The sequence below is a fragment of the Talpa occidentalis genome, unplaced genomic scaffold (assembly GCF_014898055.3).
Source record: "Talpa occidentalis isolate TD23 unplaced genomic scaffold, MPIMG_talOcc4v2.1 talOcc4.11, whole genome shotgun sequence".
In the NCBI taxonomy this organism is placed as follows: domain Eukaryota; kingdom Metazoa; phylum Chordata; class Mammalia; order Eulipotyphla; family Talpidae; genus Talpa; species Talpa occidentalis.
In genome coordinates this window covers 92,200,834-92,221,968 of record NW_023601104.1, presented here as the reverse complement: position 1 = coordinate 92,221,968, position 21,135 = coordinate 92,200,834, and the positions used below count along the sequence as shown (strand labels likewise).

The following is a 21,135-nucleotide window of genomic DNA, read 5'->3' as shown; positions in this document are numbered from 1 at the left end:
GTGAGATGTCAGGTGAGATGTCTTACAGAAGTTCGGCTACTTGGGGAAGATCTTCGGTTAGATAAAACCCTTGGAGGTTCCTGGGGCGGTCTGTTTCTTTACTTGGGGGTTAAGGCAGCAGGGAGGGAACTACTGCCTATATCTGAGGCTCCCAGAGGCAATTTCACCTGCCCAGGGCCCCACAGTGGAAGATCAGGCAGGCCTGCCAGCCAAGGTCGGAGGTCAAAGCTGGGCTTGCCTTGCCTCCTGCGCCTCCCACCCAGCGTGGGGCCCCGGTGCCAGGACAGGAGGGTGCCAAGCCAGAGCCAGCTCTGCGGAAAGGTCGGGAGAGCCGGCCCCGGCGGCGACTAGGTCGCCCGACGGTCGTGGGCACCCTCGGGAGGACCGGCCGAGGCCAACCCGCAGCGCAGCGGGCTCCAAGCCCCGTCCCCGCGCCGGCGGAGGGAGGCCCGCGCCCCTCGGCGCTCCGGCCCCGCCCCGCCCCGCCCCGCCCCCCCCAGCCAGCGAATGGTTCGCCCCGGCCACCCCTCCCCGCGCGGCGGGTGCCGCGGCCCGCGCCACTTCCGGCTGCCGCCGGGCCCTATATCCGGTGTCCGCCCGCCCTCGGCTCCGTTGCCGCCGCCGCTGCCGCGATGCTGTCCCGGTCCCGCTGCGTGTCCCGAGCCTTCAGCCGCTCGCTCTCCGCTTTCCAGAAGGTACGGGCCGGCCGGGCCTGGCCCGGCGCCGAGAACCCCGCGGGGCGGCCGGGCGGCCGGGGGCAGGGGCGCGGCGCGCCGGCCAGGCCGAGCACCAAGGGCACCGGGACGCGGAGGCCGCGGCGGGCGGGCCAGGGCGGCGGTGGCCCCCGGGCCGGCCTGCCCCGCGCCGGGCCCCCGGCGCGCCCGAGGCCGCGGCGCGCCGTCCCCTGCGGGCTCCACCCTGGGCGCCCGGCGGAGGAGCCGCCCCGCGCGCGCCCGCCCGGCTCGGGGCTCCGCGTTTGGGAGGAGGCGCCGCGGGCCCGGCGGGATCCCTCCTCAGCGCGGGGTCCCGGGCCCCTGGGGAGTCGAGGGGTCCGCAGGCCCGAGCCCGACGGGCCCCGGCGCGCCGGCTGGTGCGTGTGCGTTTCGGGGTCTTGAGACGTGTCCGTCACCCGCGCCGGGACAGCTCGGAGTCTGTCATGAAGAGAACGGCCGCCGGTTCTCCTCACGCTGCATCCTGGGTGACGTCGATCATGTCTTCTTTCTCAACAGGGGAACTGCCCTCTAGGGAGACGTTCCCTGCCTGGTAAGTTCTGCCCTTGCGGTCACGTAAAAGGCTCTCCTCTTGGGCAGAGCAGTGTGTGAGGAAATGGGGTGCCTGCGTTTCTCAGACAGACAGCGAACCCCGTGCCGTTTAATGGCAGCTATCGTTATTCCATGTAGCACATAGTCCCTGGGCTTCTCTCGTGCGTCAGGCTCTGTGCTAGGCATGCACTGGGAGTACAGCAGTTAGTAATTCTTGCCCTCAGGCGCTCACAGTCCAGTACATTTGAAGTAAGCGAGCAGTCATACATTTTGGTTAAATGCTGAGAAGGAACAAATGAAGGTGTCATGGGAGGCCTCTTTAGTAGGTGATATTAAAGCTGTGACCTGGAGGATATGGCAGAGGGCAGCCCAGTGAAGAGCAGAAGCAAAGAGAATAGCGTGTACAAAGTCCCTGAGGAAGGAAGGAGCTTGGCAGTATTTCAGCACTGCCAAAAGGTGATTTGGCTAGGGCCTTTTGGTTAAGGAAGAGAGTGGCATGCCATGGAAGATGTATAGAGATCTTTGGAAGAAGTGTAGATCTTCTTCCTGTATTTTTTTAATAAGCCTGGCTAAATATTTGTTGAATGAGTCAATCTTATTATGGGTTTTCTACATACCAAGCATTATTCTGACTACTTTCTGTACATTTCCCAAAAAAATCACCAAAAAACAGAGGTATGCTCTTTATTTTACAAATGCATAACACAATGCTAAGAGAGGTCAAATGCCTTGGCCAAGGTCAGGTAACTGTTGGTCAAGCCAGGTCTACCTGACTCCTCAGCCTGTTATCATTTACTCGTGCTCAATACATCATTTATTCAGGTCTTATACATACCAAGGACTATGCTGTGTGACACGGATTTTGGTGGTCTCTACCCTCAAGAAGCTTATGGGCTAGCTGAAGAGACAGTAAATAAACGTTTATGTATGCATAAGGACTTAATTACATTGTGATTACTTTGACAGAAGTGCAAGTTGTAATGCGATGATAGCCTAGCTGGGGAGGGTGACAGTGCTATGGGAATGTCAGGAAAGGCTTCCCTGAAGTGACACTTAAGCCAAGTCTTGAAGAATCTGTAGGAGCTAGCCTACAATATTTCAGGCAAAGGTAAATCCTTGTGCACAGATTTTCAGGCAGGAAGGGTATTCTGTCTGGCTGGACACACAGGAATGTGTAAAGTTTTCAGACTTTATCATAAGAGTCAAGAGAACGGAGGCATCTAGCATGGTGCTAATGTATAATGTACCTGCAATAATAAGTTCTTTTTTACTAGCAACCCTGAAAAATATCTATTATTTTATTAAAATGACTGACAGGACAGTGGAAAGAACCTCACAGTTGGGTTTGCACTGAAGCTCAGGGCTTTACCTTGGGCTAGTCCCTTAACTTTTGTGAGCCCTACTTGTATATGAAATAGGAATAATGGCAGATGGTTGCTCTGCTTGCGGGAGTTGCGAGACACAAAAATCAAAATGAGGTCATTATGTGAAAGCTTTTTATAAATCTTAAGGTACTGTATAAATGAAACTTACTGTCGATGAACTCTAAATTGAACTCATGGTTTCAAAAATCAGTATGTGCTCGTGGCTGATTTGTACTGCAGAGTCATTAGTTGCTGGACATGGAGGTGACTTGCTTGACTCTGAAACCTGGGGATGTTTATGATGAGGTGGGCACCAGAAAGAGCTGTCTCCCATTTGGTGTTTTCTGAGCCCATGGTTCAAAAATAGTTAATAGATTGGGAAAAATTAAGACACATGAAAGACTACATTAAGGTAAGATAGCTTATAGTAATAAATCATCAGTTAGGGAGATGCAGTTATCTGTGATAAAGGGAACATAGATAGTGGGACACAGTGGGTCTCCTACCTTGTGATCATAGTAGAAGACTTCAGAGAAATCTTGGGAAGACAATAAAATGAAAGGCCGGATAATGATTTGCTCAGTTGTAGGACAAGCTGGAGACCTGTGGCTTGAAGTGGCCCAGTATTGCTACAAGGGTTTAAGCAGTAAGACTTCCAGCCCGGTGCATTAGAGTAACCAGGGAAAAACACCCAGGCCAGCCATCCCCCCGCTTCTCAGATCAGGCCACGTGTAGTCACAGGATAAGCCGTCGGGTGTCTTTACGAGCTTTAATTGTATTTGAAGACTTGAGGGGGGGATGATGACATTTTATCAGTAGAGCATAGTAGGATAATGACAGCTTATACATTTTATGGTAAATAAGATTCTAAAACTTCTTCAAGCTGTGTCCTCAAAATTCTCCCCTTCCTCAAATACATTCCCATTTTTGACCCCACATACCTGTTGCTCCATGGCCCTGTAGTTAGTTTGGTAGAAAAGTTTGAAATGTAGAAACTCTGTGTGGTAAAGATTGTATTGTAGTCTGTACTTGCTCCTGCTCTATCTCAAAGTTAGGAGGTGAACAGACTTCTTTTCCATCCCTAACAGACACCCTGTATAAGACAAGGGGTCTTTTTTTTTTTTTTTTTTTTTTAAGGTTTATTTATTTATACAAGAACTGGGGTATATAGGTCACAGACGCGGGAGGGTGAGAGGATTCACCAGAGACAGAGCGGGGAGCAGAACAGGCAGATGGACCAAAGACACTGGTGAGGGGAGCAGCGGGTGAGACAGGAGAGGTCTGCCATGCCAATGGGTTTCTCCCTGGCCGGCCGGGAATCGAGCCCGTGCTGCAGAGGCTGCGGACAGCTTCACAGCGCGGCGCTCAACCCACTGCGCCACTGGGGAGTCCCAAGACAAGGGTTCTTGGTTAAGAGTTGTTTTGTTTCTTGCAGGGGTCTCCTTATGTCAGGGACCAGGTTACCCTGACAACAGGAAGATTGTGTAAGTATCACTGGGGAGCACAGATATGTGGCGATGGGGCATTTCACATATGAGTTCTAAATTTAACCATCTGGTTTCTTCACTGGCTTCCAGGCCTAAAATCAGGATGGTTATGTTGAGTCCCTGGTCCTAACCTTGATGTTACTGTATTACATGTGATATACCTTGAGCTTCAACCCCATGTTAGGTGCAGGACCAGGAGTGTTCCTGTCCTCAGGTGTTTATAATGAAAGATGACACATTATAACGAAAGTGAATTTGGAATCCTCTTTATATAGGAATAGATACAGAAGGATGCTCGTAAACATTCTGGTTGGATGCTGGTGCTGCTGAAGGGTTTGTGGTTACATTAAATGTGGAGATTGAGAGCATCCTCTTGGTAGCAGGTACTCATTTTTGGAACAGCGAACCCAAAGTCTAATTGGTTGAGTCTGGGGACTTGGACTGGTTGAGAAGGAACGTGTTCTGCATACTGCCAAGTTTGGAGAAAGGCCGTTCATGTGTTTCCTTTGCATTTTTGGGTTCTGGTTAAGAGGATGCTCTCTGATCGCCTTTGAACAGCTATCTACTTTATAGGGAAAACCTTCAAAATGAAGTTTCAGCAGATTAGCTCCTTCATTGTGCATCACAGTGGGATTTTTAAATTGTAATTGAGGAAAGGATGCACTAAGTACTAGAAGTACAAATTTCTCTTGTTTTTGGAGGTCTGTTTCACAACCATAAGTCTTTGAACTGTGTGTCCCTTTTTATCTAACAATTCCGTTTCTAGGAATCTACACTGAAGAATTCCTGGTGCACCCAGATTGCTCTCGAAATGGCCAAATAACAGGAGTTGGCTAAACTATGTCATGTTACACGTTCACACCATGCTAGATGGAAAAAAAATAATTTCATTTCCTACTGTACAGTTTTTTTGCTGATTTCAAATATTCTACAGTGAACATTTAATACTGTTTTAATAAAAATTTTAGAGATTTAATGTGTGCTGCTTATCTGCAATTTAAATGAAAATTAGAGCAACTACAAATCTCTATGTAATAAATACAACAAACAACTATTTGAAAGTAATTTTTTGGATTTTTTTAAAGATTTATTTATTGATGCATGCAAGAACTGGGGTATAAGCCAGAGGTGCAGGGGTGAAAGGATTCACCAGAGACAGAGTGGGGAGCAGAACAGGCAGATCCACTGAAATACACTGCTGAGGGGAGCAGCAGGTGAGGCAGGAGAGGTCTGCCGCGCCATGTGGGATTCTTGCTGACTGGCCGGGCTAGAACCCGCACTGCAGAGGTTGCGGGCAGCTTCACAATGCAGCGTTCAACCGCTGTGCCACCAGGGATGCCCTAATGTTTTATTTAATAACTTATTTATATGGTTCAAAAGTAAAAAGAATATCCATAAAAAGAATTTATTCTTGTCCTCTAGTACCACTAAGTTTCTCTTCCCAGAGACAGCAGTGTTTCAGGCTCTTGGGTGTCTTCAACAGAGCATTTTCTGCATTACCTGTTAGTTGTTGCCCATGAGCATGTACTCTATATAAGTATATGCTTATACTCTATATAAGTATACTCTATATAAGTATATGCTTATACTCTATATATATAAGACACTTTGTGTCTTGTGTTTTTTTAATAGCACTTTCCCTCCCTTGATTCCGTATAGACCTGATAGTGTCATTTTGACATTATAAAAATAAAAATTGTATCAAAGGCAGCTTAAGTCTGTTTCACTTTTCTGTTATAGAGGTGCTCATTGTAAAATATTTAAACAGTTCTGAAGTATAGGAAGTGAAATTCCCCATTAGTCCAAATCACCCTCCCAAATTATATATGTATATAACAGAAAATCATAGATACTTTGTATCTATAATCACACCACCTAGAGGTAACCACTGTTAATGTTTTCGTACATACAGGGTGATAGTCTTCATTTTATATTATTTATAGTGTCATATCAGAAAATACGTCTTTTGAGGTTTTCCTCTTGAAGGAGTCCAGGATAGACTGATGCACTGTCTCCTAGCAATGACAAACTAGGCGATGCCAAATAAGGTTATTATTAATTTTTTTTGGCACATAACAGCTTGTTTTACCTCCAAGTTAACTGTCTCATTTTGCTGCCTTGTCTGATCTAAATCTTTAATCCTGTGGACAGAAATTCCTTTGTGAGACAATGGCATGTACCCATGGGCAAAAAATTTATCTTACTTGGATTTAGTTCAGGAAAAAAACTAGTCAGGAAGCTAAGTTCTTTTGATGGGGGTGCATAAGGACCAGAATACATTATTTTTCTCTTTAAAGAACAAAATGTTAATCTGTTTTGCTGCTGGCATTTCCCAGAGCACAGGGACTGGGCTCACCTAAGGAGCTCACTACCTAAGGCTCCACTTCATCCAGACCCTGCTCTAGACCTGCCGAATTAGAATCTCTGGAGATGGGACCTAGACATACTTGCTTTGAAAAAGTCCCCCCACTGGTGATCTGATGGGCACCATGTCAAGAATCACTAACTTAAAGGGAAGGTGGTCTGTGGTGCCTTATCTAGACTAAAATGTGAGTGATTCACCTCCAAAGGAGTTCACTTTTATGTTACTTTTTTTTTTTTTTTTTTTTGTAGCATTAACAGCAGCAATGTCTTCACTGTTCGTTTCTTCAGAACTACAGCTGTGTGCAGTAAGTACCTACCTTCAGCTCCCTGCCTTCTTGGTAATGACGTTTTAGTGGGAGAGCAACAACTGACTGAGTTTAATTAAAGAAACAAAAATTAAAAAGGAAAATTATGGGCTACTTGTGATTTTCCTTTTTGCTCTTTTTCTAGAGGATGATGTGGTTACTGTCAAAACCCCAGCATTTGCAGAATCTGTCACAGAGGGGGATGTCAGGTGGGAGAAAGGTAAGGTGTAGTACACTGACTTCTGAAGTCTAAATACATGAAAATCAGTGGAACCTATGGCTCTACTATTTTTTTCACATACAGTGTACTTTCTCCTGACTGTATAGGAAAGGGCTCTTATAATGCTTTCGCCAAAAAGGATTTTGACTACTAGAGGCTTCCCCTAACATGGTAGCTTTTGACTGTCTTTTCAGCTGTTGGAGACACGGTTGCAGAAGATGAAGTGGTTTGTGAGATTGAAACTGACAAGGTAGGCTTGTCCTATATTAGTGCTAATTTTTCATGTTCGCCTTAGCTTTTTTTTTTTTCCTAAGATTTATTTTATTTACACAAGAACTGGGGTACAGGCCAGAGGTGTGGGAGGGTGAGAGAATTCACCAGAGACAGAGCAGGGAACAGAACAGGCAGGCAGACCAGAAACACTGCTTAGGGGAGCAGCGGGCGAGACTGGAGAGGTCTGCCACGCCATGTGGGTATCTCCCTGGCCAGCCAGGAATCAAACCCGCGCTGCAGAGGCTGCGGACAGCTTCATAGCGCTGCGCTCAATCCGCTGTGCCACCGGGGAGGCCCACTCCCTAGTTTTTTAACTTAATGAAAGAAACAGGAACTTAAAGATAATTTTTATCTGGCTTTCACTTGAGTTGTGAAAGTGATGTAATAGCCCATTACAAAGGAAGGAAAAACTTTAGAATTTTAGACCTAACTATATGTAGATGTATATTAGCAGCTTTTGTTCTATAGCTTTTTCCCGCTTTGTTGAATAAACTGTTTCCAGTTTTTTATCTGTCACTTGGAAACACATTAGCTAAATATTTAATGTTCCTGAAAAAGGACAGAAAGAGTGACTCTTCACAATCACACTGATGTGTCATTACTCTCAGTCTGCAAATGTGTATTGGTGTTTCTTTTTTTTTTTTCAACTCTTTTTTTTTTTAAAGATTTATTTTTTTATTTTTATTTATTTTTTTAGGGGCATGTTTTTTATTTCTTTATTATTTTATTTGTTTGTTTTGTGTTTGTTTATACATGCACTGGGTACAGTCAGAAGCGCAGGAGGGTGAGAGGATTCACCAGAGCCAGAGCAGGGAGCAGAGCAGGCAGAAGGAATGAAGTACACTGCTGATGGGAGCAGCGGGCGGCAGGAGAGGTCTGCGCGCCATGTGGGACCCTCCTCCGGTGGCCGGGGAGCAGCCGGGGATCGAACCGGCGCCGCAGAGGCCGCGGGCAACTTCGCAACCCAGCGCTCAACTGCTGCGCCACTGGGGAGACCCAAGATTTATTTATTTTTATTATTTATTTATACAAGCACTGGTACAGTCAGAAGCGTGGGAGGGTGAGAGAATTCACCAGAGCGGGGAACAGAACAGGTGGACTGACGAAATACACTGCTGAGGGGAGCTGCGTGTGGGACCCTCGCCGGCGGCCAGGCATCGAACCGGCGCTGCAGAGGCTGTGGGCAGCTTTGCAGCCCAGCGCTCAACTGCTGCGCCAGCAGGGGAGGCCCGCGTATTGGTGTTTCTGTATGTGGTCTTTCATATCTGTTGTAATTCTTGTGACTCATATTTGAGATTTTTATACAAATTTCTGATGCTGAATTAAAAATTGGACCTTTTCTCCATCGGCTTTCTCTTCCAGACATCTGTGCAGGTGCCATCACCTGCAAATGGTGTGATTGAGGCTCTTTTGGTCCCTGATGGAGGAAAAGTCGAAGGAGGCACTCCTCTTTTCACACTCAGGAAAACTGGCGGTAAAGAAGTTCTCCTGGTTGTCAAGGTCTCCAGTGTTTTAGAATTGGGGCTGAGCACAATGTGCTAATTCCTTGATATCTTAAAGACTATTTGGCATACCAGCTGCCCTTAGTTACGGGACTGTGAGATGGGGGTGACATTTATACAGTGTGCATATTAAATGTTAAGTTGTATAAGTTAAAGGGTATTAAACCTTTTAAGACTCTGTTCTTTCAATATGTTTCTTATACTGGACCTTTTCTTAAAAATATAATAGAAATGGAAGAGGTTTCTAGATGGTAATTTTTTTTTCCTTTCTAGTCCTAACATCAGAATCAGAATGGGTTTTTTAAAAATAATACAAAATACCTAGACTCCCTGTCTCAGGGATTGTGCTATCTGGTTATCTGTCCAAAAGATTTATTTATTTATGCACACGAGAATTCGGGTATAGGCCAGAGGTGCAGGGAGTGGTAAGATTCACCAGAGACAGATCGGGGAGTAGAACAGGTGGATCCACTGAAATACACTGCTGAGGGGAGCAGTGGGTGAGACAGGAGAGGTCTGCTGTACCATGTAGGCCAGCCCCCTGGCCGGCCAGGGATCAAACTTGTGCTGCAGTGGCTGGCCATTGCTCGATGGTACTGTGTCTTTAACCCCTACTCCACCAGGGAGGCTCCTCTGTTAAGATTTTTTTTTAAAAAGTTCTCCAAGTGATTCTGATACCCAACCAGGACACAATATTTCAGAGTGTCTGTTACAGAGAATTTAGTCTAGTTTTTTCCTCATCTGTTCTCTCATAACATTCCTAGGGTGGGTTGTTACTTCTCTTGAAGAAATGAAAAATAAGCAAATGAATTTGTACTGGACCTCATTGTTAATATTAGAGATACGAAAAGAATCTCTGATTTTTCTAAGTCTTAGTTAAATGGTCTGACACTGAGGTTGATTTCTTTGTCATTTTTAAAATAATTGAGGTGGTAGATCACATCATTGAGATTGAGCAGGACAAGACCAAAATAGAAAAATAGCCCAAAATAGAAAAAAAATATTTAGTAGAAGATTAGGAGAAAAGATCAGTTCTTCAGTGGAAGAATTCCATTTTCTGATATATTCCTTAAAAAAGTGTTCTTCTAATTTAAATATAAAACTAGATCTGATGTTCAGATGGGTAAAATCAGAAAACATCTACTTTTAAGTTATGTGTTTATTTACTTGACCACCTCATTTATGAGTTATCCTACATGAATACTTTGAACTCTTAAATCTGATGCCTTAATTATTTAAATTTTTGTTTTAATACTCAAGAGTAGATGAGACTGTTGATATTACCATAATTAGAAATGTTACCTGTAAGGGTGTGTGTGTGTGTGTGTGTGTGTGTGTGTGTGTGTGTGTGTGTGTGTGTGTGTGTTTCAACATCTTAAATTGCCTGGGTTTCTTTTTCTTGGCGTTTACTTGGAGTTTACATTTCCATGGGTCTAGTAGGTAATTTGAAAGTACTTGCTGAATTTAATGACTAATAGATATTTGTGAACTCAGCAAGGCAGCTAAATTAAATCACTTATAGGACTTCTGGGGGCCTTGGGAATAGTAGAATAATGGCCTTTGTCATTATCTGTATCTCATGATGACGTGCATAGATAGTAAATAACCAGAAAGCATTAGTTTTGATTGGAGGTAGAACTTTTGCTGTTGTTAAATTCTGATTTGGTTGCTTTCCATTCCAGACAGTGTAAATGGAATCTGTTTTTCTTGTTTTTTTTTTTTAGCTGCTCCTGCTAAGGCCAAGCCAGCTGAAGCACCTGCTGCTGCACCCCCAAAATCAGAGCCTACAGTGTCAGCAGTTCCTCCACCCCCTGCAGTATCCATACCCACTCAAATGCCACCAGTGCCCTCGCCCTCACAACCCCCTGCTAGCAAACCGGGTAAGCCTCTGCCTCCCACGTGTCTTTATGTGGGAGAAGAGCATCTCACCTAATGTTATGTTCCCTCAGAGGGCAAAGTCTGAGCCTAATCATGTCTCTGAATAGGCTTCGTTGGCTGTTTGGTCAAAAGAACTCTAGACTTTGTATCAGAGACCCGGGTTTGCATCCAAGCTTTCTGTTTACATCAGTGCTACTTAACCTATTAATTTGTCTTAGCAGATTGTTCATTTGTAAACTGGGAGTCATACTAATATACCTCAAAATATCTTTTTTTTTTTAAAGATTTATTTATTTGTTTATTTATACAAGCACTGGGTACAGTCAGAAGCGCAGGAGGGTGAGAGAATTCACCAGAGCCAGAGCGGGGAACAGAACAGGCAGACTGACGAGGTACACTGCTGAGGGGAGTGGCGGGCACAGCAGGAGAGGTCTGCGCGCCATGTGGGACCCTCGCCCGGTGGCCGGGGATCAAACCAGCGCTGTAGAGGCTGCAGGCAGCTTTGCAGCCCAGCGCTCAACCGCTGTGCCACCAGGGAGGCCCACCTCAAAATATCTTGATGATGAAGTGGCATTTTAGTGTTAAAGCACTATTAGCTACTCAAAACATTTATTGTTTCTCTCATTTTTCTGATGTAGCTGTACTCTCTCTCTTCATTTTCAGTGTCTGCGGTAAAACCTACTGCTGCCTCTCTAGTAGCTGAGCCGGGAGTTGGCAAAGGTGTGCGTTCAGAACATCGGGTAAGCCTTTGGGGACCACTTCTGGGAAGGGCAGAGGGGCCAGTGTTGAGACTCCTGGACAGTAGGTATGGTAGTGCCTACCTACTGGTGGCTCATTCCCATGGTCTTGATAAGGAAGCTGCATTGAAGAAGTGATTTGTTCACAGTCAGATAACTGTCAAAGGATAGGACTGTACCTTGAGGGCTTCTGAACATTTGTCCAGTGGTTTTTTCCCACTATCCCATGCCACCACTGCACTGTCTGATTTGCAGGGGATGGTAACTTAGCAACTCACCCCCTCACTCCCACAAGAACACACACTTCAGAGAGGTGGTTTAGTGAGTTCTATTCCCATACTTCCAGGATACTTAGCTGAGGGCTACCCAGTAGTAGTAGCTGTCAGGGACAGACATAAAACCTCAAGGAAGTATGGACAAGAGTGTGGGTTCCTCTGCCTAAGAATAGCTCCTCAAAATACTATAGCTTCAATGGATTGTTGCTTGTGAGTTTCCATTCCACAACTAGCTAGTCTCATGCCAGACTTTATCACCAGAAATTGCCCTGTGTGTAATGATTCTTAGGCTTGCTAGCCAGATGCCACATTCTTCCTTTTCATAAATTGGTTTTGGTTTTAAAAATCATACCATTTCCTGGGCCTCTATTTTTAGTCAGACTCCATACACATCTGAGTTAGTAGCTTTTGTCTTTTCCTCATACTTGCTCAAAGGGGCAAGGCTGCCATAAGAAAGAGGAAATCTGGAGTTCTTGAACTTACGAACTGTAGTCCTTGACCATTCACTCCTGGTAAGCTGAGTGCTCCTTCTGACCAAACGAGAGTTGCTTGATCCAAAGAGACCAGATTGTCATTACTTGTCCCACTTTCACTTTTAGGAGAAAATGAACAGGATGCGGCAGCGCATTGCCCAGCGTCTAAAAGAGGCCCAGAATACGTGTGCAATGCTGACTACTTTCAATGAGATTGACATGAGGTGAGAGCTGTAGTCCTTTTATTCCCCTGGACCACACTTGCCCAGGTCCCTGCCTAGTAGTGGCTGATGGCTTAATTCACTTACCAGAGAAGAGTTATATCTTTGCCCTACTTGTTGACTAACACAGAGTGGTCCACTGGTTTCATTCTCTGTCAAAAGTCAAAAGATGGACTTTTCTAATACTATGCCTGCCTCCTCTGCAACTTAGAAACTTAGTCTTCTAGTCTGAGTTTTGTAATTTGTGATAAACAAAGATTGAGGATAATCGTAAATTCCGCTGACTAGTGCTGAGTCGCCAAGTAGAGGTGGGGCAGCCAGGCCAACAGGGCTGGTTTTCGGGCCTCCCCCTTGGGATGGAGAACCACTTGGCAGCATGCCCAGAGCTAGACCCTGGTCACCACACGCTGCTGCTTTCTACAGTTACTGCTTCCTAAGTGACTCAGAATTAGGTAGGTGAAAAGGCATAGGCTTGTCATAACTTTAACTTTCCCTAGCTTTGATGGGGAAGCGAAAGCACGTTGTGTTTTTAAATAAAAACTTCAGAATGTTTAAAGAGGCTAATTCAGTATATCTATTTCTATAGCGAGCTAATTGTTAACACATCTATTTTCTTCAAGATTTTGAAGTTTATAGGTATCTGCACTGTAGAGATTTTAGTTAAATTTAACAAACTTTTTTTTTGTGATTGCTTACTGTATATTAGATACACGTATTCGAAGACACTATATTTGAGGGGGACACACATGAGTGAGAGTCCCGACACTCCCATGTGGTTTGAATAGACACAGAATCTAGAAAAACAGAGTATGACATGGAGAAGAGAATGAGATCATTTATTTTTGAGGTAGGGTGCAGAGGTAGGGAGGGCAGAATTAGGAAAGGTTACCTGGAGTAAAGAGATTTTTAATACCCATCAAAGAACCACTAGCATTTTGACACAGGTCTTGTAGAGAAAGGTCTTTTCAGACATTAACAGTATGGACCAGACGGACAGGGAAGTACAAGATGCATATGAGAAACATCACTGCAAGGAGATCATGTAGCAAAGAATGATAAAGTTGGATTATATTTCAGAATGTTTTATTTTTTTATTTATTTTTTATTTTATTTTTTTTTTATTTCAGAATGTTTTAAACTCTGGGTTAAAAGTTTATATTTAATTCAGGAAGTAAGTCATCATATCATCATATCTTCAGGTCATCTCTTCTTTGTCCTAAGTGTTTAATCTGCTAATCTACTTTTCATTAGGGAAATGTTTCCCTGTGGAAGGGGTCTGAAAAGTAGAGAGAAGGGAGTGGTGTACTGGTTGTGTGCTGTGCGGCATTGTTGAAGAGTAACACTTTGTGGTCTAGTTCACTGGATACCATCCATTCCGTTGTGAAGCTTGCTGAAAAAGACTGGATGTCATTTAAGTCAAAGATTTCTGTCCTCTCCGTAGAATGTAAGGAAGGACCTTGACTAATGAATCACAAAGGCTGCAGCTCATGTTTCAGTGCATTAGGACCAAATTGTACACAAATTGAATTGGACTTAGAAATTCTACCCAATTTCTTAAGACAAAACATGTAAATATTTGTGGCCTTGAAAGATGTAGTTGGCCCAACAGCTTTGATTGGATGGTAAGTGCAGCAGCTGGATCTCCTTTCAGCAGCTAATCGAGGTGTCATTTAACAGTGGCCTGGGTCTCTGCAATTGGTAATAAGGTTTAGATCGAGTGCCCTTTGGGTCTTGTGCTGATCAGCTAAACCATAGGGACCTTTCTGAGACCACCTTCTCTCCCCTTTTGTCCCAGCCTCCCGCTCAAGGGCAGAGCTCTGAAATAGAAACTACTTAATGACCAGACAATAGCATTTGGGCAGCTTTGAGGGCAGAGATATTTATCACTTCTCTTTCCCTCTTCTGCAGCTCTTGTGTCTTGGGAACCAGTAATGTCTTTAGGGTGGTAATCCTAGTACTAAATAAGGTTAGACTCAGGAAAACAAACATTTTAAACCCAATCAGCCCCTTTAGGAAAACGTCTTTTTTCAAAAACAAAAGGTCCAAAGGAGGGAGTTAAAGTTATACCATCTTATCTTTCATGCTAATGTCGAATTAGGCCATTATAGGGAGGGAGGAACGAGCATTTGGGCCCGAGATAAAGTTAAATGTGATTTCCTTCGCAAAACTGTAATCTCATAAATACTGGGGTTTCTAGAACAAAATGCTGGGGCGGCCATTTCCCTCTAACTCAGCGGTGCGTATGTGGTGTGCACATGTGGAACTAGCCTTGCAGGAACAAATGCTGTTCACATTGCAAAGGCTTCTCAGAGGTCCTGTTGCTTGTGCTTTAAAGGCTTAGGTCCACACAGGCTCACTTTTCTAAGCACTAGTGAAACCACGCCATTAAACTACTCTTCAGGGCAGGAACTGTCTTAAGGGTTCTGAATAGCAGGGACCCTCACAGGTGGTGGGTATGGAGGGCCAAGTAGAGGGAACAACTGACTCTGGGAAAATGAAGACTTTCCATGTGCCTGAAGGAATGCTGGGTTCTGTATAGTCACGACTGCTTTTGCTGACATGGAGCCTGTACACCTGTAGAGGATCTTTGGTTCATTAACCAGGAGATAGGAATGTCATAAGGAAGTCATAATCAGATTTGGTGTTTTGTTTTTTGTCTCTTTGAAGATAATTCTAACAAGAAATAAAGAATATTGCCGTATTTTGTGTGGACTTTGTTTATGCTTTAAATTTTTTTTTGCCCCATGGTAGGTGGCTTATGGTTTTTGTGTAGTTAGAAATCATTTTCTCATCCAGGGGAAGGATGTTGGTATGCTGTGTGATCTCTTGTTTGAATTACCTGTCACTGAAATCTGTGACTTCTGGAACACTAAGGAGCCCTCCCTGTAAAGGGCTCAGTTGAGCTTAAAGACAGATTGGACTTGATTCCTTCCTATCCATGTTTTGCAAAGGAACGGGGTTATTGTGTTGACCTCTAGTGGACTATTTCAAAATTTGAACTTAGGCAGATGGTGCAGAGTAAAGGGGAAAAGCTTACCCAATTGTGTACATGGAGTTAGAAACCAGTATGAAAGTCAAAACTGAGGCTTCATTTGTGGTCAGTTTCTTTTGTAATATGTTTCTGCAGTAACATCCAGGAGATGAGGGCTCGGCACAAGGATGGTTTTCTGAAGAAACATAACCTCAAACTAGGCTTCATGTCGGCATTTGTGAAGGCCTCAGCATATGCCTTGCAGGAGCAGCCTGTTGTAAACGCAGGTGAGTTCATGATGGCCAGAATCACAGAGGTTCGTTCTGGGAGGTATGTGTAGAAACAGAGACCTGTTCCCACACGCACAGATACAAGGAAGGAGATCAGCAGGCCAAGACTTTTTATTTCCTGCTTGTAAAGTCCCCAGAACTTCTTGACTCACCATCCTAAATTGGCATCTTGATCACTTTGTCCCCCACTACCTGTACAGAACAGTTTCTTCCTACTGTATAGCTTGGCTGCAACCTTGGCAGTAGACAGTTGTGAGCCAGCCCCGCTCTCCAGGCTTCTCAGGTCAGGGTGGAAGTTCACATTCCCTAGCACCAGCCTTCCTGTGGGCCCTGTTATCTTGGGGCCTGACTTCCACCCTTGGCATTGCTCCAGGGTGACCTTTGATTTCTGGTTAATGGGCTTCCATTGGGAGGCCTTCGGCTTGGTCCCTATTCATGAACTTGGTGCCCCCTTTTTTTTTAAACTTAACTGTGTCATTGAAATGACCTAATAAGCAGTTCTCTTTCCTGTTGAGACTCTTCTCTGTTCCTTGGAAGATTGGAGAGGGAACAGTGACTCTTGTGCAATCCTCAGCAATGCCAGGGTCTCTCAAAATCTAGAAATAAAAGCCCTAGTTCCATCCGTTGAGTGTTACACTCTAGATGATGAAGAGGAGTAGGAGCCTTTATTTGCCCAAATGTAGACCTCTGTTCCTTCAGTTCTGTTCGTGCTTCCTGACTATCTCCATCTCTTCCATGGGCCCCTTACTTCTGCCTGTACGTCCATGGAGGCATTTCCCAGAGTTTTCTCAGCCTCTTTCTTACTTTACAGGCTTTTTCTGGGTGACTTATCTAACAATACAACATGAACTGTCTGTGGAAAAGATTCCCAAGCCTGTATTTTCTCATAAGCACTAGCCTAAGTTTTCATCCACTGGTTTGCTACCACAGGCTAGCACTTTAAAGCCAGACCACCCTGCCTCCTCCTGAGTCTCTTCAAAAAAGGCTTTCCCTACCTCTCGAGAATGGGCACCATCCCTCCTCTTTGTGAATTTACTTTTTTGGAGTTTTTTTTTTTTTTTTTAAAGATTTATTTATTTATTTATACAAGCACTGGGCACAGTCAGAAGCACAGGTGGGTGAGAGAATTCACCAGAGCCAGAGCGGGGAACGGAACAGGCAGATTGACAATACACACTGCTGAGAGGAGCAGCGGGCGCGGCAGGAGAGGTCTGTTGCACCATGTGGGACCCTCACTGGCGGCCGGGGATCAAACCGGCGCTGCAGTCTGCAGGCAGCTTCGCAGCCCAGCGCTCAACCGCTGCGCCACCAGGGGAGGCCCCTTGGAGCATTACTTAAGCCTTTTAGCTGAGGGGGGTTTGAGTAGAGCTAGTTAACAAGAACTTGGCCCATACCTACCGTATGTGCGCTGATGTATTGAGCTCTTCTGCGCGCTGCCCAAGAAATGGCTACTTTTCTGCTCAGGCATCATCAGGGCTCCCCGGAGATACTATAGTGGTTGCTATGGGCTAAGAGGCATCCTAGCTGCCTCTTTATTGCAATGGTTGTCTTGCTAGGTGGTCAGTCCACACTGCAAGGCTTTTACTCTGTTGATGCATATAATACCTCAGTAGCCCAGGCCTGGAGAGTTGTAATATGTGTTTTCTCTCTTGCAGTGATTGACGATGCAACCAAAGAAGTGGTGTACAGGGATTATATTGACATCAGTGTTGCAGTGGCCACCCCGAGGGTACGTTGAGGCAGGAGGTGGGGAGTTCTGTTTTTATACTTTCACCTTTTCTGTATGAAGAAGCAGATCTTATTATAAAAATAAGATCGTTTTTATAATTTTGCCTCTTTTGAAGGGAGTCAGTAATAGGGTGATCTGGTTTTGACCATATATTTTTATCTTGATGTCAGACCTTAAATATTTTAGACTTCTTTAGACTTCTTATTAATTGCATTAAATAATTACTCTGGGGAGGACACACCACTGGCTTAAATCAAGGGAGCTGTAACTTTAAAGGGGACTAGTAATTTGCAGTTGTAAACAGTGTTTGACTCTCTTCAGGGTCTGGTGGTTCCCGTCATCAGGAATGTGGAAGTTATGAATTACGCAGATATTGAGAAAACCATTAGTGAACTGGGAGAGAAGGTAAAGTAGGAAGCAGCATATCGGATCTGCTGGGCAAGTAGGGGAAGGGAGCCAGGGTGCGTGGTGGGTGTGCTCGGGGGGCTGGAGCCTCCCTTTGTTCTGGAAGGAGTGCAGAGCCCCTGAGATCGTGCTCACCCACAAGAGCTGAAGACATCTGGTGGGGCGTAGCATGCTCTTCTGACTGATGGTCTCATCCGGTGAGACCTGCTGGGAAAAGATAAGGTCCTGAAGTCTTGACTCTGTGGCCACCCTTTCGCCTGGTGGAGCAGTAGTCACATGTCTCCTGAACAACTTTCATGTTGAAACTTGAACCTGGATTATTGATCACAGATGTGAGCCTTCTGGACTTATCTTAGAGTATAGAAAGCTGGGTTGGAGGGCCTCCCTGCTGGCCTAGGGTTTAAGTCTCAGCACAGCACTATCACCTCTGTGGCCTGAGTTTGATCCCGACTAGGGAGCTAACCCACATATGGTGCAGCAGACCTCTCCTGTCTTGCCCACTGCTCCCTTTAGCAGTGTATTTCAGTAGATCTGCCTGTTCTGCTCCCCACTCTTGTCTCTGGTGAATCCTCTCACACACACACCCCCTACCCGTACCTCTGGCCTATACCCCAGTTCTTCTACTATATAAATATTACAAAAAAAGAAAGAAAGAAAGCTGTGTTGGCCTTATATTCAATTACGAAATCTCTTGTTTTTAGGCCCGAAAGAATGAACTTGCCATTGAAGATATGGATGGTGGTACTTTCACCATTAGCAACGGCGGCGTTTTTGGCTCTCTCTTTGGAACACCCATCATCAACCCCCCTCAGTCTGCCATCCTAGGCATGCATGGCATCTTTGACAGGCCGGTGGCTGTGGGAGGCAAGGTAAGAACCATCACTTTTGTCTTTGCGGCTAGACGATGAATAAAGAGGGAATCTAAATGCTGATTACTCAAGATTTACTGCAATGTTAGGTGTAAGTTTCATCTCCTGTTTCTAAACTAATACCAAAGGCACTGTTCTCACATTGGTGTGTGGATCAGAATCATTGGCATCATCTAGGAACTTGTTAGAAATCAGGTTCATGGGCCACATCCCAGACCTGTTGAAGCAAAAACCACAGATGATTCTGATGGGCATTAAAGCTTGAGAGCTCCTGAGCTGAGGAGGAGACTGTCTCCTTTATCTGTGCCAGCAAGCTCTGGGTGCTGTGGGAGGTGGAAATGAAATTGGCGCCATGGTCTTCATCCCTGGGACAGGACAGTGCGGAGCAGATGGTGCGGCTAGGGTGTCTGATGAGGTGTGGCGGCTATCTGGGCATTCAGGAAATGAGGTTAAGGGGTCAGAAGATGTTGGTTGGGAAACATTTTCTGGGATGCCTGTGTTTAGAACCTTTTTGGGTCACTTACTCCTTTGTGAATCTGAAAGTCCTAGATAAATCTTCCCTAAAAATCCTCACATACGCAACTTGCACTCAATTTGAGAGAATTTGTGGGTACCAGGTTAAAAGAACTTTAAAAACTATAATGCTAAAAAACGGAACTGCAGGCCACCAGACTGAGGGAACTGTCCTTGTAAACAGCAGATGAACACGAGGCTAGAACATGTTAAACAAACCCCACAACTGTGAGGAGACTCCTGTTTTCTTAATTGAGCTTTTGTTTCTAGCTGGAGGTACTTTGCACTAAAGGGTGAGGCTTGGTCTTTGAAAATATTGAAAGTGTCCAGAAGCAACATCATTAAGAAAGGCTCTGGACCTGGGAACTTGCCAGTGTGCTGTGCTTTCTCATGTTGTCCCTCAGCGGGAATTCTCTGCCCTGCAATAGACAAACCTGTCAACCTTTCTTTTCTGTAGGTGGAGGTGCGGCCCATGATGTACGTGGCACTAACCTATGATCATCGGCTGATCGACGGCAGAGAGGCTGTGACTTTCCTCCGCAAAATCAAAGCAGCGGTAGAGGATCCCAGAGTCCTCCTGTTGGACCTTTAGGAGGAACCACACGCCCTACACATTGACCGTGCAGGAACTGAAAACCAGTCTTCTCCCTGCCCCCTCATGGGTCCCGGGTTAGCCTGGTGATAGACAGGCACATGCTGTTGGCATCGAGCAAGGAAGCCAGGGCACTACGTAACCAGCAGTTGCAGGTCTTTTCTTGGTGTTCCTGCCAGGCTCTCTTCTTCTTCGCACCCTTCTTACACTCTATCCTACTTCCTTAGGCTTCAGGGAGAGGGAGAGAGCCTTAATGGATGCTCATTAATAATTCCTGCCTTTCTTCCATCAGCCCTCCCTCTGCAGAGATGATTTTGCTTCTCCCCTGTGCCAGTATACTATAGGGAAACCATCAGGGACCATGTGATTAAGTTTCTGTCTTTTGAAGGTCTGTTCTCCAGAGACACCTCGGAGGGTGCCATGCTCCCAAGCTAGAGCAGCCTCGTCCTGGCTGTGCACATGCTCACTTGATTCCACTTGTGTGGAGGTATTGACCACAGGCCAAGAGGTGCTTTGCTTCTTAAATGGCACCTTCATTCCCAGCTGTCACTGACTTCAACATGCCTCTTCTACCTCTTCCAGGGAGCACAGGCCAGGGGACGTGGGTGGGAGCAGGGCAGGCTGTGTTGAGGGGAGAGAGGCAGATTACCCGTTACCCGAGGTCATAGGTTGTAAGCAAGACTGGAGCAGAACCCAGGCCTGCCCTCCTCCTCTGCCATAGCCTCACCAGGAAGACCATAGACACAGTCACGCCTAGCTTCCAGGCTGCTAGCAACCATTCTAGCTCATTGTTCTCATTTAGAGCAGATTGTAGCACATTGTGGCAGTGGGACAGCATGGTCACAGCCAACGGCTGGAACATGGTAGAGGTTGGGGTGAGGGAAGCTCCCTGTGGACTGGCTCAGATTGACTTGAGCTTTTTAAATTCTGTGGGTATAAGCACGTGGACTGAAGAAGCAGTTCTGTTCCTTTCTGCATTGTGGCCCCCAGGGAGCGGGGCCTTAGCTCTTCCTCTGGAACACAGATCTAGGGGAGGATGGACTGTGCTGGAAACCAGCCCCAGGATGTTGGTACACGATGGAGAAATGGCTGACCTATCTGGGCACAATCATTGGAATTCCTTGGAGCATGGGTGAACACACATCTGCTGAAAGCAACTGGGATTCATCACCTTGTATCCAACTACATACAGGCCTGAGGCTGCTGACACTTGACATAGGGAGCCATTTCAGTGCAGAGTGCCCCTTGTATCTTGAACAAAGAAGCAAGTCCTGGGTGGGGGGGCGGGGGGGAAGGGGTTGGGAGCCATTACTGAGTGCCTGCAGCATCTACTCTGTCTTCACTATTCAGAACTCGTAAGTAAAATATTTAAAGAAACTGATTTTAAATGCAAATTAAAGGGCAA

The 21,135-nt window shown here is 45.5% G+C and overlaps 1 protein-coding gene across 1 annotated transcript; it reads left to right on the top strand.

The window, feature by feature from the left end:
- The first annotated feature begins 565 nt into the window (after positions 1–565).
- Positions 566–21,008, top strand: DLST (dihydrolipoamide S-succinyltransferase). Its single transcript, XM_037503851.1, has 15 exons — positions 566–695; positions 1,230–1,263; positions 4,062–4,110; positions 6,727–6,782; positions 6,928–7,002; positions 7,197–7,252; positions 8,638–8,749; positions 10,502–10,657; positions 11,319–11,395; positions 12,267–12,364; positions 15,489–15,619; positions 17,278–17,351; positions 17,673–17,756; positions 18,458–18,625; positions 19,596–21,008. Exons 1-15 carry the CDS (start codon positions 633–635, stop codon positions 19,728–19,730), a joined length of 1,368 nt encoding a protein of 455 aa, XP_037359748.1. The 5' UTR covers positions 566–632; the 3' UTR covers positions 19,731–21,008.
- The last annotated feature ends 127 nt before the right edge of the window (positions 21,009–21,135 follow it).

Bases quoted from the DNA above. Each gene is read 5' to 3' on its own strand.
- DLST (XM_037503851.1), top strand. From the start codon at position 633: ATGCTGTCCCGGTCCCGCTGCGTGTCCCGAGCCTTCAGCCGCTCGCTC. The intron at 10,658-11,318 runs GTAAGCCTCTGC...CTTCATTTTCAG, and splicing joins ACCCCCTGCTAGCAAACCGG to TGTCTGCGGTAAAACCTACT. The intron at 12,365-15,488 runs GTGAGAGCTGTA...ATGTTTCTGCAG, and splicing joins TTCAATGAGATTGACATGAG to TAACATCCAGGAGATGAGGG.